The sequence below is a fragment of the Podarcis vaucheri genome, assembly GCF_965113315.1.
Source record: "Podarcis vaucheri genome assembly, chromosome: 17".
Lineage (NCBI taxonomy): Eukaryota > Metazoa > Chordata > Lepidosauria > Squamata > Lacertidae > Podarcis > Podarcis vaucheri.
This window is the reverse complement of record NC_138755.1, coordinates 10456954-10472397: the sequence shown is the minus strand read 5'-3', so window position 1 is coordinate 10472397 and position 15444 is coordinate 10456954. Positions and strand designations below refer to the sequence as shown.

At 45.5% G+C, this 15444-nt stretch overlaps 1 protein-coding gene across 3 annotated transcripts in view; it reads left to right on the top strand.

Annotated features, from left to right (window-relative positions):
• The window catches only part of CCDC159 (coiled-coil domain containing 159), a 22200-nt gene extending 6756 nt beyond the window's left edge, over positions 1–15444 (top strand). For all 3 annotated transcript variants that reach the window (XM_082205168.1, XM_082205166.1, XM_082205167.1), the window contains 9 exons: positions 71–144; positions 1602–1683; positions 2832–3003; positions 3997–4064; positions 9525–9601; positions 11007–11095; positions 12932–13008; positions 13961–14070; positions 15341–15444. In XM_082205168.1, coding sequence (XP_082061294.1) covers positions 71–144; positions 1602–1683; positions 2832–3003; positions 3997–4064; positions 9525–9601; positions 11007–11095; positions 12932–13008; positions 13961–14061 — 740 coding nt within the window. In that variant the 3' untranslated portion in view covers positions 14062–14070; positions 15341–15444. The remainder of the gene's footprint in view (positions 1–70; positions 145–1601; positions 1684–2831; positions 3004–3996; positions 4065–9524; positions 9602–11006; positions 11096–12931; positions 13009–13960; positions 14071–15340) is intronic.

Sequence of the window (15444 nt, the reverse complement as noted above, 5' to 3'; positions counted from 1 at the left end):
GCCTGAGCTTCAGGTGTTGATTTCCACCGCTGGGTGTTTCATATGCATAGCTGCTACCTTTCTCTTGCAGTAATGGTCCCAGAATCCCAGATGGTGAAAAACGAAGTGGATCTTATCAAAGCTCAGCTGTATGCTCAAACCAAGGTAAGGTCTTGGGCGGAGGTAAGGCTGTGGAAGATGCTCGTTTCTGATCCAGGTACATTTGGGAAAGCACATAACCATTTAACCATTGGAGTTGGGAAGCTTTGGCTTAGTAGAAAGGGAAGGAGCCAGACAATTGGTCCGTAGCATTGGCTACAGCAACAGGTAGATAATCTCTAGGGTTTCAGGAAAAGAACATTCCCAGCCCTGCTTGAAGACTTGGAAGAATTTAACCTGGAACCTTTCCCACATTATTGCAGCACAGTTAATATCGTAAATGTATCTAACATGGCCAACAGCTTGGACTACTGCAATGCGCTCTACGTGGGACTACCTTTGAATGTGACTCGGAAACTACAACTGATCCAGAATGCGGCAGCTAGACTGGGGACTGGGAGTGGCTGCTGAGACCATATAACACCGGTCCTGAAAGACCTACATTGGCTCCCAGTACGTTTCCAAGCACAATTCAAAGTGTTGGTGCTGACCTTTAAAGCCCTAAACAGCCTCGGCCCACCCAGTATATCTGAAGGAGCGTCTCCACCCTGATCATTCAACCCGGACACTGAGGTCCAGCTCCGAGGGCCTTCTGGCGGTTCCCTTACTGCGAGAAGTGAGATTATGGGGAACCAGGCAGAGGGCTTTCTCGGTAGTGGTGCCCGCCCTGTGGAACACCCTCCCATCAGATGTCAAGGATATAAACAACTATCTGGCTTTTTGAAGACATCTGAAGGCAGCCCTGTTTAGGGAAGTTTTTAATGTCTAATGTTTTGCAATTTTTTATGTGCTGTAAGCTGCCCAGAGTGGCTGGGGAAACCCAGCCAGATGGGTGGAACATTAATAATAATAATAATAATATGATGATGATGATGATGATAGTGGTAGTGGTAGTAGTAGTAGTTGTTACCAGATAACCTCCAGGAAGCTCACAGGCAGAGCATGAAGGCAAGAGCTCTCTCTCTGCTCTGTGGTGAAGTCAGGGACCTTGACTACAAGAGGACTGTGTCTTCATGCCAGTCATCCAGTGCTGCCTTCCAGTCTGCAGCCTCTGCTCTCCCCTGCGCTGGTACCCTAATACAGAGGAGAGAGACTTTCTGTTCCTCATCAGGCAATGGCATTACCACCTGCCTTCCCCCACCTAGCCTTTCACAGACTATGACTTTGAGAACTTATTATTTGCTGGTGTTTTATTTTTCCTGTTTACTGTTAGATTACTGATGGATTGTTGAATGTTGCTTTGTTTGATACAAGTAGTTTATTTTAAAGTTATTGTGATTTTTATATCAGATCAGATCAGATTTTTTTTTTAAATTATGCTTTTGTGTCTTGGAAGCGGCCCAGAGTGGCTTGGGCAACCCAGCCAGATGGGTGGGGTATAAATGAAATATTACTACTACTGCTACTACACAAAGGCAGTGGCTGTGTGCATTAACCCTGTCTGTGCCATGTTTTCCTGCCAGGCTTTTCAGGCATTGAGCCACTCAATCACCTTGTTGGAGCAGGAGAGCAACCAGCAACAAGGTCGGATCAAGGAGCTGGAAGGTAAGGATTGTGAAGACTCCTAAGCACCAGCCAATCTGGAGCATGGCTTTAAAATGCATTGGTGCTGCTTTCGGCTTTGCAGAATGTGGTCTGCTCAGTATTTAGTATAGCTCCAAAGGGGGCATCACTTACCTGTGCAAAGGATGAATGATGATTACCTTTGGGGATTCTGTGTGTTCAGAATTCTCCATGGAGCCTGGTGTCTTAATGTGTCTGGTCCTGATGGCTATGAAATTTCTGCAGGCCTTCTACAGAAACACCACAGAAGTGAACTGGATCGCAATATCCGTTCATTTCAGTGTGACTCCATCTGGAAAAATTCCTAGTACAGTTTTCCTTAGGATCCCAAGTCTATCACAACTAAGACTTCGAATAATTGGAGGAAAGTAGCTTATTACAATGTCCCATCTTAATCGCAGGTCATGCTCTGTGTTCCAGTGTGTGCTAATGAGTTGGGTATTCTTCACAATTCTACGTAGCCAGTTGATACTGATTTTGCAAATTACCGTATTTTCGCTCTATAAGACGCACCAGACCATAAGACGCACCTAGTTTTTGGAGGAGGAAAACAAGAAAAAAAATATTCTGAATCTCAGAAGCCAGAACAGCAAGAGGGATCGCTGCGCAGTGAAAGCAGCAATCCCTCTTGCTGTTCTGGCTTCTGGGATAGCTGTGCAGCCTGCATTCGCTCCATAAGACACACACACATTTCCCCTTACTTTTTAGGAGGGAAAAAGTGAGTCTTATAGAGCAAAAAATACAGTAATCACCCTACTCTGTTAAAAGGAGAACCTGGAATACTGCACCATGGAAAGGCCAAATTCTTCTATTCTGCTTCCGTTCTACAAAGTGCTTTGTAGCCTCCTGAAGCCCACCCTGCTCAGCTCTCCTAGCAAGACCAATATATTTTTAAGCTTCTCTCCACAGCCATAAAGACAAGAAACCCAATAATTTAAAAAACGAAAGCCAAGAATGTTGGCAGGCTAAGTTCTGCACCTGATGCGAAACCCCACACTTGCGCAGGTCGATGAAAGGTGTGCTGAATACTTGCCGCCTCCTCAGATTAGTGGAGGCCATTTTGTCCTGCCTCTCCTTTGGTGGTCTTGGAAAGCTCTGCTCCAATGACTCCTTTGTCTCTTCCTGTCCAGAGGAGGTGCAGTTTTTTGCCCGCTCACCTCATGGGGCGATGTTTGATAGCCTCATCCAGAAAAGGATCCAGGATGTATGGAAAGTCATGACCAGAGAGGTCCAAGGACTCCATGGATCCATGATCGAGAAGGAAAGCTCCATGGAGAACATGTCGCAAGAGGTCCTTAAGAGGTGGGAGAAAACACAGGGGGCGAGAGAAGAGGGAAGGGGCTGTTAGGTGGAGTGTGAGGTCCTACTTCACAGTACTCAGTGCAGTATTCAATGCATATCTGATCCTGGTCCGACTGCGCTGGCTGCCAATTAGTTTCCGGGCCCAATTCAAAGTGCTGGTTTTGACCTGTAAAGCCTTAAACGGCTCAGGATCACAATACCTCAAGGACTGCCTCTTTCCATATGAACCTACCTGGACCCCAATATCAACTTCTGAGGTCCTCCTTCGTGTGCCTCTTCCTTGAGAGGTGCGGAGGGTGGCAACACGAGAACAGGGCCTTTTCTGCAGTGGCTCCCCATCTGTGGAATGCTCTCCCCAGGGAAGTTTGCCTGGCACCTTCATTAGATACCTTTAGGCACCAGGCAAAAATGTTCCCTTTTAACCAGGCCTTTGGCAGACCAGACTGACATCCTATACCCTTTTAAAATGTGGCTCTTTTTTTTGGGGGGGGTGTTATTGGGTTATTGTTTTTATTTTGATTTTATAGATTGTGATCTTTTCTATGAACCACCCTGAGACCTCCAGGTATAGGGCGGTATATAAGGAAGTCTTGATCAAGGGACCCCTGGCTGGCTTGGGTCTCCATAGATCCACTGACACATCTAAGCAGGCTTAGGTGTCAGGTTGGAGTGAAAGGAGTTTGGTGGATGATCTTAATCCAGATGTAACCAAGGCAGTACTCTTTAGATGTTGGACTACAACTCTAGATATTGGACTACAACTCCCATAATTCTTGACTATGCCCATAGTGGCTGGAGCTGATGGGAGTTGTAGTCCCAGAACAAGTGCCACGCACCATGTTGGAGACCTTCAACAGACCAAACTGGAGTGACAGTGTGCTGGAAGAGAGTGTTGCTCTCTTACTTTCTCAGTTAGTCTCCATTACTGTGTTTTGAAGTTCTCCCTTCTTTCTTTTCTCCCCCCCTCCCCACCCACCTTTGCTCAACCTGCAGCAAGAAGTTCCTTTGTGAGGAGCTGGAAGCTGTGCAGCGTGAACTGCGGCGCATTCATCAGAAACTGAGTATGTAGCTGCTCCGCTCATTTTCCTTGTGTCCTTTGCAGCACCCGGAGCGTTCCCCCTCTCCAACATGCAGTGGGTGCCTCTCCAGCCATGTTGGAAGGAATTCGGCAATTGCTGATCACTCCGCTCCTTCTGCCAATCAAAGTCTTTCAGCTTGTCAGGTGGAACAATCCCCCCTCTCCTCCTTCCCTCCTAGGTTTCAAAAATAAAATGGGTTGGCTTAATACACACACACACACGGAACTAACCCGTTCCGGTACTTCCGGGTTTTGGCGCATCCGTAACCCGAAAACGTGCAACCTGAAGCATCTGTAACCCGAGGTATGACTGTGTGCGTGTGTGTGTCTCTCAGAGAAATAGAAGCTTGGAAACTGGAGCTAACCCATTTGCACATCACTAGCACTGCTAAAAAGGGTAAAATAAATTAAATAGGGGTCCCATTTGTAAAGGGAAAAAAGGGTTCTTTACTTCCTGTTACAGTCAAACCTTGGTTGCCGAAAGGCTCCGTTTTGGAACGTTTCGGCTCCCGAATGCTGAAAACCCAGAAGTAAACGCTCTGGATTTCAAACTTTTTTGGAAGCTGAACGTCTGACGCAGCTTCTGCTTGTGTGCAGGAAGTTCCTGCAACGAATTGGAAGCCGTGCCTCGGTTGTCAAATGTTTTGGAAGCCAATCGGGCTTCTGGAACGGATTGTGTTCGACAGCCAAGGTTTGACTGTGCTTTATATTTAATGAACGAATAAATAAATATTTGCAAGGATGGCTTTGGATTTTGACTCTGGATTGTGAGAGGAGGTTTTCCAGGTTACCTTGTGCAGCAGAGAGAGAGAGAGAGAGAGAACACGCAGAAGGAAGGAGAGTAGCTTACGTGTTTAGTGGGACAGCACACAGTGTATTTGCCTTGACTATCTGTTAGTCTCAACCATGGGTAGGCAAACTAAGGCCCGGGGGCTGGATCCTGCCCAATTGCCTTCTAAATCCGGCCCATGGACAGTCCAGGAATCAGCGTGTTTTTACATGAGTAGAATGTGTCCTTTCATTTAAAATGCATCTCTGGGTTATTTGTGGGGCATAGGAATTCGTTCATTTTTTCCCCCTTCAAAATACAGTCTGGCCCCCCACAAGGTCTGAGGGACAGTGGACCAGCCCGCTGCTGAAAAAGTTTGCTGACCCCTGGAACCCTGCCCTCTGCTGCCTGGAGCCATGCAAGGTTGCTTATACCCAACACACTCAATGCAAGAGCCAGTTTGAGGAGTGGGGGAACAGGAAGGGTAAGAGAGCATTGGGAAATGATATATAATGAATTGAAAAAAATGTTTAAAAGTACCTTTCCAAAAATCCAGAGTCCACTCTGTTGGGGATAATTCAGAGGGAAATTCCCAGGTGTCAAAAAAGACTATTAATGTATGCCACTACTGCGCCCTGTGTTTTGCCAGCCCCAAAATGGAAAACAAGCGAGGTCCCAACTAAAGAAGAGTGGCAACTTAAACTGATGGAATATGTGCAGCTTGCAGATTTTACATATAGAATAAGAGGACAAGAAGAATATATGTTTAAAGAAGACTGGGAAATGTTTTCTGAATATATGGGTGAAAATTGTGTACATTTGAAAACGTTGGCAGCATTAAGATAAATTCAACAGTGTAAATAAGTTTTGATGGATGTAACAATGGATTACTGAATGGTTTAGTTCGTGTAAAATATGCAGGGATGTAGGGTATGCAAAATGAACCACGGAAAGAGAAGAAGGGATGTCATTGATTTAAGGTTGTTTAAATGAATATTTTGAAATGTAAATGAGAAAATTTTATTTTATACACACACGTGGGTGGCACTGTGGGTTAAACCACAGAGCCTAGGACTTGCCGATCACAAGGTTGGCAGTTCGAATCCCCACGACAGGGTGAGCTCCCGTTGCTCAGTCCCAGCTCCTGCCAACCTAGCAGTTTGAAAGCACGTCAAAGTGAAGTAGATAAATAGGTACCACTCCGGCGGGAAGCTAAACGGCGTTTCCGTGCGCTGCTCTGGTTCGCCAGAATTTGAGCAGGTGGCAAATGTGAATGGCTTTGGACTCAAACATAACGCTGTCTGCTGGGCCACCTGGTTTATACCTTCAGGGTATATAGAGGGGAAAGGTCTTTAGCCTCCCACTCAACTAGGGTAATAGAATTAAAATCTCCCAAGTCCACATGTCTTCATTCAGTTGGCATCAGCCAGTCCAACTCTCCCTCCTACAACTGAATATTTTATAGACTTAAAAGCTTTCTCTGGACCTTTTGCAACCTTTGCTTTAAAAATCTTGGAGGAAGGAGACTTTCCCAGCCTCCCAAAGCGACTTGTTCTATCGCTGAGCTGCTCCTGTTAATTAGAAAGATTTCCTTTAATTTAACACTCTTGCTTAATCTCGTCTCATCCTCAGCGGTGAACTCTCTCATTCACTTGTCTTCCGTTTGATTTTGTAACATCAGCAGCTGACCTTTGAAGTGTGGTTTTTAAATTAATTGTTCCCCTTGCAGCAGGTTCCTCGTCCCCCCAGTTCTACATATCTCAGGTTTGCTTAGGAGAATTGTGACCAATGTTGAGACCCCAGATATGGAAACTCTTGGCACTGCCTCCCTTCCGCCTTCAAGTCAGGATCCACTAGGGCAAGGGTACCTGTGGCCCAGCGGATTTTGAGATCCGGCTCAACTTCAGCCCCAGCCAGTGGTCAAGGACAGTGGGAGTGGGCTGTGTCCCAAATATTTGCTATTAGGCCTAAGGAAGGTTGCAGTAGCAGCATAATCACCCTACCAAAGGGGTGTCAGGGGGGTCATTAAGATGTGGGTCCCCCACAGCATGTTAGAACAAATTCAATCCTGGATCTGAAAAGGCCGTTATTTTATTTTTTTAAATTATTTTTGCATTTTTAATTTTACAACCAATAACAACAACAAAAGAAACAAAATGCAAAAGTCGTTTTCCCTTTGACTTCTCTCCCCCCTTTTTATAGATCCTTATGTTTTAATTTTCATTCTGCATCTCTTCACTAACTCAAAATGTTACAAGTCCTTATTCATACTTCAAATTTTAATACAAGTTTTCTGTCAAACCTACTAATAAATGTCGTTGTTTACAATAAAAAAAAAATACCTTCCAGTAGCACCTTAGAGACCAACTAAGTTTGTTATTGGTATGAGCTTTTGTGTGCATGCACACTTCTTCAGATACCAATAACTATTTACAATAGTTTTTTCAAATACATTATATACCTCCCCCATTCTTGATTAAAGTTTGATTCTTCCTGACTCCTAATTCTTCCTGTAAGATTTGCCAAGTCAGCATAGTTCGCTAATTTTATCTGCCACTATTCCTTGGTTGGAACTGTATTTCCTAAGTCTGAGGATTGCTGTTAAACCACCAGCGACTTTAACAAAGGGGGAAACTATGTTGGTGCTGGCATGATTTGAATGACACAAATCCCATGTTGTCTACCAGGTTCTTGTATATGTGTGTAAAGATTCAGGCAGGCCTTGCTATAGCTGTTCTTCTTTCTAGAGAAGGGCTAAGCTAGGGACCGGCGGACAGGATTTTTGGGAATTCTGAGGAAGTGCTGTGGGGAGCCCATCCCAAAATGGCTGCCACCTCTAAAAGCAGGAAAAGATACAAGGATGCAAAGCGATGTCGCCCCACCACCGGGGGGTGGGGGGGAGAGAGACCTACGTCAACTGCCACCACCATCTTCACATTCGCTCTCAGAGAGGAGCTGTGTTTTTGTGTTTTTGTTTTTTTCAAATTTATACATTTTATTAGTTTTACAATCAATTTATCATTTCAAAATTTGACTTCCTTCCCCCTCTTTCTGCGGTTCCTTAAATTTATTTTTTAATACCTTCTGCATATCCAAATTCATCTAACTTGCTCATTTAATTATCTACTGTAAATATCTGCCCTTATAAAACTACAATAATCCTGCTAATGTTTTTATCTGTTTACAATTTATCTGTAAATATTCAATCAACCATTTCCACTCTTTGATAAAAAGTTAGTTATCTTGATTTCTGGTAAGTGATTTCTGCATATTCCAGAAGTTTTTGTATCCATTCTTCCTTTGCTGGGACTTCTTCCTTCTTTCCATTTTTGGGCAAGTAACATTCTTGCTGATGTAGATTTCTATACAATTTAGGTACTTCTGTCCCTATAATTCCCAAAATAAAAGCTTCTGGGTGTGTGTGTGTTTTTAAATAAAAGGTATTTTGAACATCTTTTTCAATTCATCGTATATCATTTGCACCTCTCTTTGCCCCTCTCCCCAGTTCCGAATGAACGGGAAGATGAGTGTCCAATCCCAGAATCCAATGAAATGTGGGCATGTTTAACAGGGAAAGTTTGGTGCAGGAGAGGCCAAGCCAATGCAAGCAGGAGCTGAGAGCAAGCAACCTCTTGTGCATCGTTGAATTTGAAGGGGTTATTTGCTGAGACCTTTGGCGGACACCATAGGAGGCATTGACGGGCACATTGGTGACCCTCTGGGCTAAGCGCACTCCACCCCTTTGCATCTAGTAGAGCGCAAGCAAGGGGTCGTTGCTGCACCAGACTCCAGAAACCTTCAGGCCTCTACTCCCAGCTGAGGGTCTCAGCTGTGGCTGTTGCGTGGCGAGTCCCCTCCTCCCCTAGGTGGAAGTAATGACACATGACACAATTATTAAGGTTAATGGGCTAAAAAAGGCCACAACTTTATTGGTTACAGGTGATGAGCGGTATTGGCTTAGGCATTGGTTCTAACCGACTATATCCGACTTCAGCCCATCCACTTGAAGTCCGAGAAGGGTTAACCACCAGTACGGAGAGTCCGGCTGATGCACATCACCTAGGAACTCCCCCAGGGTCACCGTTAGGGGGCATGCCTTAGGCCCTCACCTCCCTAGGCTTCGGACAGGGCCACGCCCCCTAGAATCCTTTAACAGACTACTCTTCAATATGTGGGGCAGGTGATGGTGCTACCTCCCCTCTTCCATCTACAGAACTATACCAATGCCTAACCACCAATCCCAGAAAGTTGTGACAATTTGCTACGAGGTAGGTGAAAACCAATCCTACCAGGCCCCTCAACAGCGACCAACCAAGTCCATAGCAAGGTCAAAGAATGAAAAACCTTATAGGGTGGGAGGGTGGGAAACAGGAATAGCTGATGAGCGACAAAGAGGGAGATTCCCGGCCGCATACTGCCTTTATAGGACAGGCCACGCCCCCTGAACCAGCTGATTGGCCGGCCAGGGGGTGACATGGCCAGGAATCCCACCAATCGTGTGTGTGGTGGGGCCGTGAAGCCTGCAACCCCATCTCCTCCTTAGGGTGGAAGTGGCTTTTACAAGGTCTAGCTGGCAGAAGGAGGGCGTGTGTGCACAGTTCCTGGGCAAGAAACAGAAAGGTTGAAATGCAGAGGGGGAAATCTCGACCCATTGTGTTTGGACTCTTACTGTAGAGGACCAGGAGGTTGATATCACCAGGAACATGCTCAGCATTAAGAAAATGCAGGCGAATCAGCTGAAGTGCACCAAAGTGAGTAGCTTCTCTTGGCTCAGTTCTCTGAGATTTCCAGCGTCAAGAGGTGGGTGTGTTTGTGGGACCTCTGCATGGAGACGGTGTTGTTTGTTGCACAAGTCTGTATCAAAGGAAGCAACACCCCATTGCCTTCAGCTGTAGATTAATGGGTTGTGTTCAACTAACTTGCTCGGGGCAGACTCAAAGAAATTAACGGCTTCGCTTGACATAGATCATTAATTTCAATAGGTCATCTGTGAGATAGTGTCTGAGGCTAAGAGGCCACCTGGGGTTCTCAGGATCCTAGAGACCCAAAGATGGAGATCTCTGACTCAGATGAATAGGAGCTGAATAGGAAAACAGAAAAGCGCCGGCTCCTTTGATGGGGGACGAAGTGTGTGTTGTATAGATCACACAACACTTGTGTCCTGTTTGATGTGTGGCCATCCAGGCCATGGATCTTGTGGCAATAAGCTTGAGAAATTCATTCTCCTCCTTGGAGCTTCTCTTCTTTGGTGATCACTTGTAGCTGAGTGAGATTGCCTTCCATAAACACGGTTCTAACAGTGAGTCCGTAAGTGACGGCGGAGGCCAATTCTGGATCCACACATCCTTCCACAGTGGGGACATAGGTTTCCGGACGGGAGTTGATCATGGTGAGGGTTTGCCAAGCATGCCTTCCTCTTAGCACGTTTCTCCCTTTCATCCTGAGTTTGAGCATCTTCAAAGCCTTTGGTAAAGGCTGTTCTCCAGCTGGAGCACTCACAAGCCACTGTTTCCCTGTTGTCAGTGTTTATACTACCTTTTTTTTTTAGATTTGCATGCTTGGAGCACCCCTACTGGACAGCAGCAAATACTGTATTTTTCGCTCTATAGGGCGCACTTTCCCCCCCTCCAAAAATTAAGGGGAAATGTGTGTGCATCCTATGGAGCGAATGCAGGCTCCTTGGCTTCAGCGATAGCAACGCGAAGCCTCCGAAGCGCAGAGGGAGAGCTCCCTCCGCGCTCCTTGGCTTCGCGTTGCTTTCGCTGAAGCCTGGAAAGGGAGAGGGGTCGGTGCGCACCGACCCCTCTCCCTCTCCAGGCTTCAGGGATAGCTGCCTGAAGCCTTCGGAGTGCAGCGCAAGTTCCTGCTACGCTCCAGAGGCTTCGGGTTCCTTTTGCTGAAGCCAGGAGAGCGGGAGAGCTGCGCAGCACCCCTTCAGCCAAGCGGGAGGAGAAGTGGAAGGGGCTCCGTTTCTTCTGCCACTTCGCTGAAGGGGCACTGAGCAGAGAGGAGGAGATTTTTTTTTCTTGTTCTCCCCCTCTAAAACAAGGTGCGTCCTATGGTCGGGTGCGTCTTATAGAGCGAAAAATACGGTAGCTGCTGGCTGCCGTCCTCCCAGTTTTGTTCCTTACTTGTATCCTTCCCTGGTCTTCCTAGTTCCTGGGACAGCTGAAGTGCAGAACAGCAGGCGATGCCTTAGAAGCTGTGGATAATAAGCATGTGACTGAAGAGCTAAACAATAACTGGTAAGTACATCATCTTGGGATTCCTATCAAGAAATCTCACCCTAAACACTCGCTAAAGCTTCAGCCTATCCTGTCCCTTCTATTTCGTGCCCATATGAGCTGCCTTGAGGGGTGAAAGAAAGGACAGCCCTCCTTCTTCTACTTTTGTGGACTTTGGTGTTGTGAGACATCACCTTGCCAACAAGGTCCGTATAGTTAAAGCTATGGTTTTCCCAGTTGTGATGTATGGAAGTGAGAGCTAGACCATAAAGAAGACTGATCGCCGAAGAATTGATGCTTCTGAATTATGGTGCTGGAGGAGACTCTTGAGAGTCCCATGGACTGCAAGAAGATCAAACCTACCCATTCTGAAGGAAATCAGCCCTGAGTGCTCACTGAAAGGACAGATCGTGAAGCTGAGGCTCCAATACTTTGGCCACCTCATGAGAAGAGAAGACTCCCTGGAAAAGACCCTGATGTTGGGAAAGATGGAGGAGAAGGGGACAACAGAGGACAAGATGGTTGGACATCTTGAAGCTACCAACATGAGTTTGACTAAGCTGTGGGAGGCAGTGGAAGACAGGCGTGCCTGGAGTGCTCTGGTCCATGGAGTCACAAAGAGTCGGACACGACTAAACAACAACAACACCTTGTTCAACTCTGTAGGCCTTGAATTTCCTATACCAGGAAGTTCCACCTCTGCTGCTCACTTTTACATTTTCATACAGGCAGATCCAAATTCCGCATAAAGATCTGCCTGTATTTTGGATCAATGTGTACACGTATCTGGAAAAAAAAGGCTGTTGTATTCCAGACACATGCATCAGATTAAGAGAGAGAGAGAGAGAGAGAGAAAGAAAGAGAGAGAGAGAGAAGCATGTGTCTGTTTTCACATTACAACATCCATACCTTGGATTTCTCTCTATGAAAATGTAAAGAAGTCGCCCGGGTCTGAGGGATCAACTAGATCAGTGGTTCTTAATCTTTTTTGGGTCATAGACTCCTTTGAGAACCTGATGAAAGCCATGGGTCACAGAAAAATGCACGCAAGGATACAGAAAAACAGGAAAGAAATCAAATGAGGGGGATTGGGGTGTTTTTGCACCCGGTTCATGGTCCCTCTGAAGCCTATCCATGGCCCCAAGGTTAAGAACCCCTGAGCTAACCTGACAAAGAAGTTGAAAAACATCTTCATGTATGCGCCAACAACGGCGAGAGTCTTAATAGCACAAGGATGGAAGACTGAGGAAATCCCGACTAAAGAATTATGGCAAGAGAAACTGATGGACTATGCAGAACTGGCAAAAATGACACATAAACTACGGGACAAGGATAACTGTGACTTTAAAAGAGGAATGGGAACCTTTTACAAAGTATCTAAAGATGCAGCAAAGTGAATTGGACTCCCTGGCAGGCCTCGAAGAAACACTCACAAAACTTTTTATTGATAATAATCAGTTAGATAAATTAAGGACTTACACAATTCTGTAACATGCAGAGAATAGCATTTATTGAAAAAACCAAAGATTGGAACTGAGGGAAGTCGGGAGGGGGGAGGGGGGGTTGTTTATGGGAGGGAGGAAATGAGGGGGGAAATTAAGGATATGTTTTAAGATAATATGTTTTGTTGAATTACCTAATATTTTTTTAAAAAAAACAAACCACAAAACAAAACCCCTGAGCTAGACGTTGGTGACCACAGTGATCAGGAGCCTGGGTTCAGCCTGGAGAATTTATTTCCTGTACTATCTATCAAAGGGGAATGAAGACCCATGAAGGGGTGGGTCATGTTTCTGCCCTGCAGTCTCAGCAGCAGGCAGTCTACAACGGAGGTCCTTGTCTCTTCCTCCCATACAGGTCAGCTGTCAACACGCTGCACAACTCCTTCACCAACAGCATCTGTAGTGACAAGAGGGGGTCTCAGAGGATGAAAGGTGAGTTGCAGCAGTGGTCCGGACAAGAAAGAAGGCTGGTTGGACAAACGATTCCTGCATTGCAGGGGGCTGGACTAGATGACCCTCACGGTCCCTTCCAACTTTATGGTTCTATGATTCTATGAAGTGTGGGCCCCGATGGGCTGGGTGACCACAACCTATCTGGCATGGCTTTCCAATGGGGGCCTCTCCCTCTTGACTTCTTCTTTGGACTTGAATCTTCAGCTTGCAGTTTGCATATCTTAGTACAGAAAGTATTGATCTGATGTCTAGATATCTTTCCTATTTAATTAATTCAAGAGGGTTCTGGAAGCTTCTCTGTGTGAAAGAAACAAGCAGAAGACTCAAGATGTTTGGGTTATTCCTTCTGAGAAGGCTTAAACTGGTTCTCTTATCTCTTTCTGTCAAGGTCATGCTGACTATAATAGTGAGGCCAGGAGGAGACTGGGTTTCACTTTCTCTTTCGATCTCTCTTCCTTCCGGTGTGGTGTTCTGTATATAGCAAACTTAGTGTTAAGTTTTAGTCTTATTAAGTTGAGTCTGCTGCAACCGGATTTCTTATGGACAGTGCTAATCCTGAATGTATTAGATTTGTGAGCATTGTGCTCATCCGCCTTCAGTAGCAGTAAAGCTCTGCTGGATGAAATACAATTGCCTCTGGTCTATGTTTTGGGAATCCTGTTTGAGCTTTTAACTCTGCTAACTATACGTTGGAGTTCTGCTCTGGATCAATATTGAGTAGAATTCCATGACAGGTGTGTATCGACCATTCTGGTGATAACAATTAGTGGAAAGGGTGGAGGGGATGTCAAAAGGAAAGGAAAGTGCTAGAATAGGCAGGTATTGCTTAGTTTGATTTGAAGACACCAGGAAAGGTAGGGGCAAGGGGTGAGATGCTCAGCCATGTATGGCTCAGGGCTTGAGGAAAAAGCTCTCTTGGATCTTTTTACAGGTCGGGGCAGCCGACATCACCGGAAATGTAGCTCACCTGAGGCCTTTTTATCAGACTCAGCCCTATATCAGGCCCACAGTAGCCCAGAGCACAGCTCGTAGAATGCAGAGGTGAGTCCGCAGGTTGTTTCTCGTCTTTCTCCCTCCTCATCCTAAATATTATTATTATTATTTGTTATTATTTATACCCCACCCATCTGGTTGGGTTTCCCCAGCCACTCTGGGCGGCTTCCAACAAGGGATTAAAAATACGTTAAAACATCCGTCATTAAAAACTTCCCTAAACAGGGCTGCCTTCAGATGTCTTCTAAACATCAAATAGTTGTTTATTTCTTTGACATCTGAGGGGAGGGCATTCCACAGGGCAGGTGCCACTACCGAGAATGCCCTCTGCCTGGTTCACTGTACTTCGCTTCTCAGTATCCGGGTTGAATGATGAGGGTGGAGACCCTCCTTCAGGTATACAGTGGTACCTTGGGTTACATACGCTTCAGGTTACATATGCTTCAGGTTACATACGGTTCAAGTTACAGACTCCGCTAACCCAGAAATAGTACCTCGTGTTAAGAACTTTGCTTCAGGATGAGAACAGAAATTGTGTGGTGGCGGCGCAGCAGCAGCAGGAGGCCCCATTAGCTAATGTGGTGCTTCAGGTTAGAACAGTTTCAGGTTAAGAACAGACCTCCGGAACAAATTAAGTACTTAACCCAAGGTACCACTGTGCAGGTAAATGGATGTACAAGCAATCTGTCCCCTCCCACTCCACTTAAGAGACCACCGGGTGACCTCAGGCCAGTCCCTGACTCTCAGCCTAAACTTACCCTACAGAGTTGTTTGTGAGGATGAAATGGGGCAAAACCAGGAAGAGAGGTAGGTACACTACCTTGAGCACCTCAGAGGAAAGGTGGGGGGGGGGTCAAGGTCCCAGCCCAAGAAGAATGGCAACTTAAACTGATGGAATATGCGCAGCTTGTGGACCTAACATATAGAATAAGAGAACAAGAAGAACATACGTTTAAAGGAAATTGGAAAATGTTTATTGAATAAATGGGGGTTGGAATTGTGTACACTTGAAAATGTTGGCTGCATTAAGATAAATTCAATAGTGTAAACAAGTTTTGATGGTTGTAATAATGGAATACTGAACGGTTTAGCTTATATAAAATATGCAGGGATTTATGTTATGCAGAATGAACCATGGAAAGAGAAGAAGGGAAGTAACTGACCTTTTAAGGTTGTTTAAATGAATATTCTCAGAAAATTTAATAAAAATTATACACAAAAGAAGAAGAAAGGTGGGGGCATAAATGCAATAAGTAAAAGAAATGAATAAGACTCAGGCGCCGGGCAGACTAACTACACCTCCTGTCCTGTCTTTTAGGTATAGAGCAAGACTCAACTCAGGAACCTGGAAAGACTGGCACCTTCCTGGGGGCTGAATTATGGACAGTGCAGATGAAATTAAACCGCGCTGCTTGGAAAGAA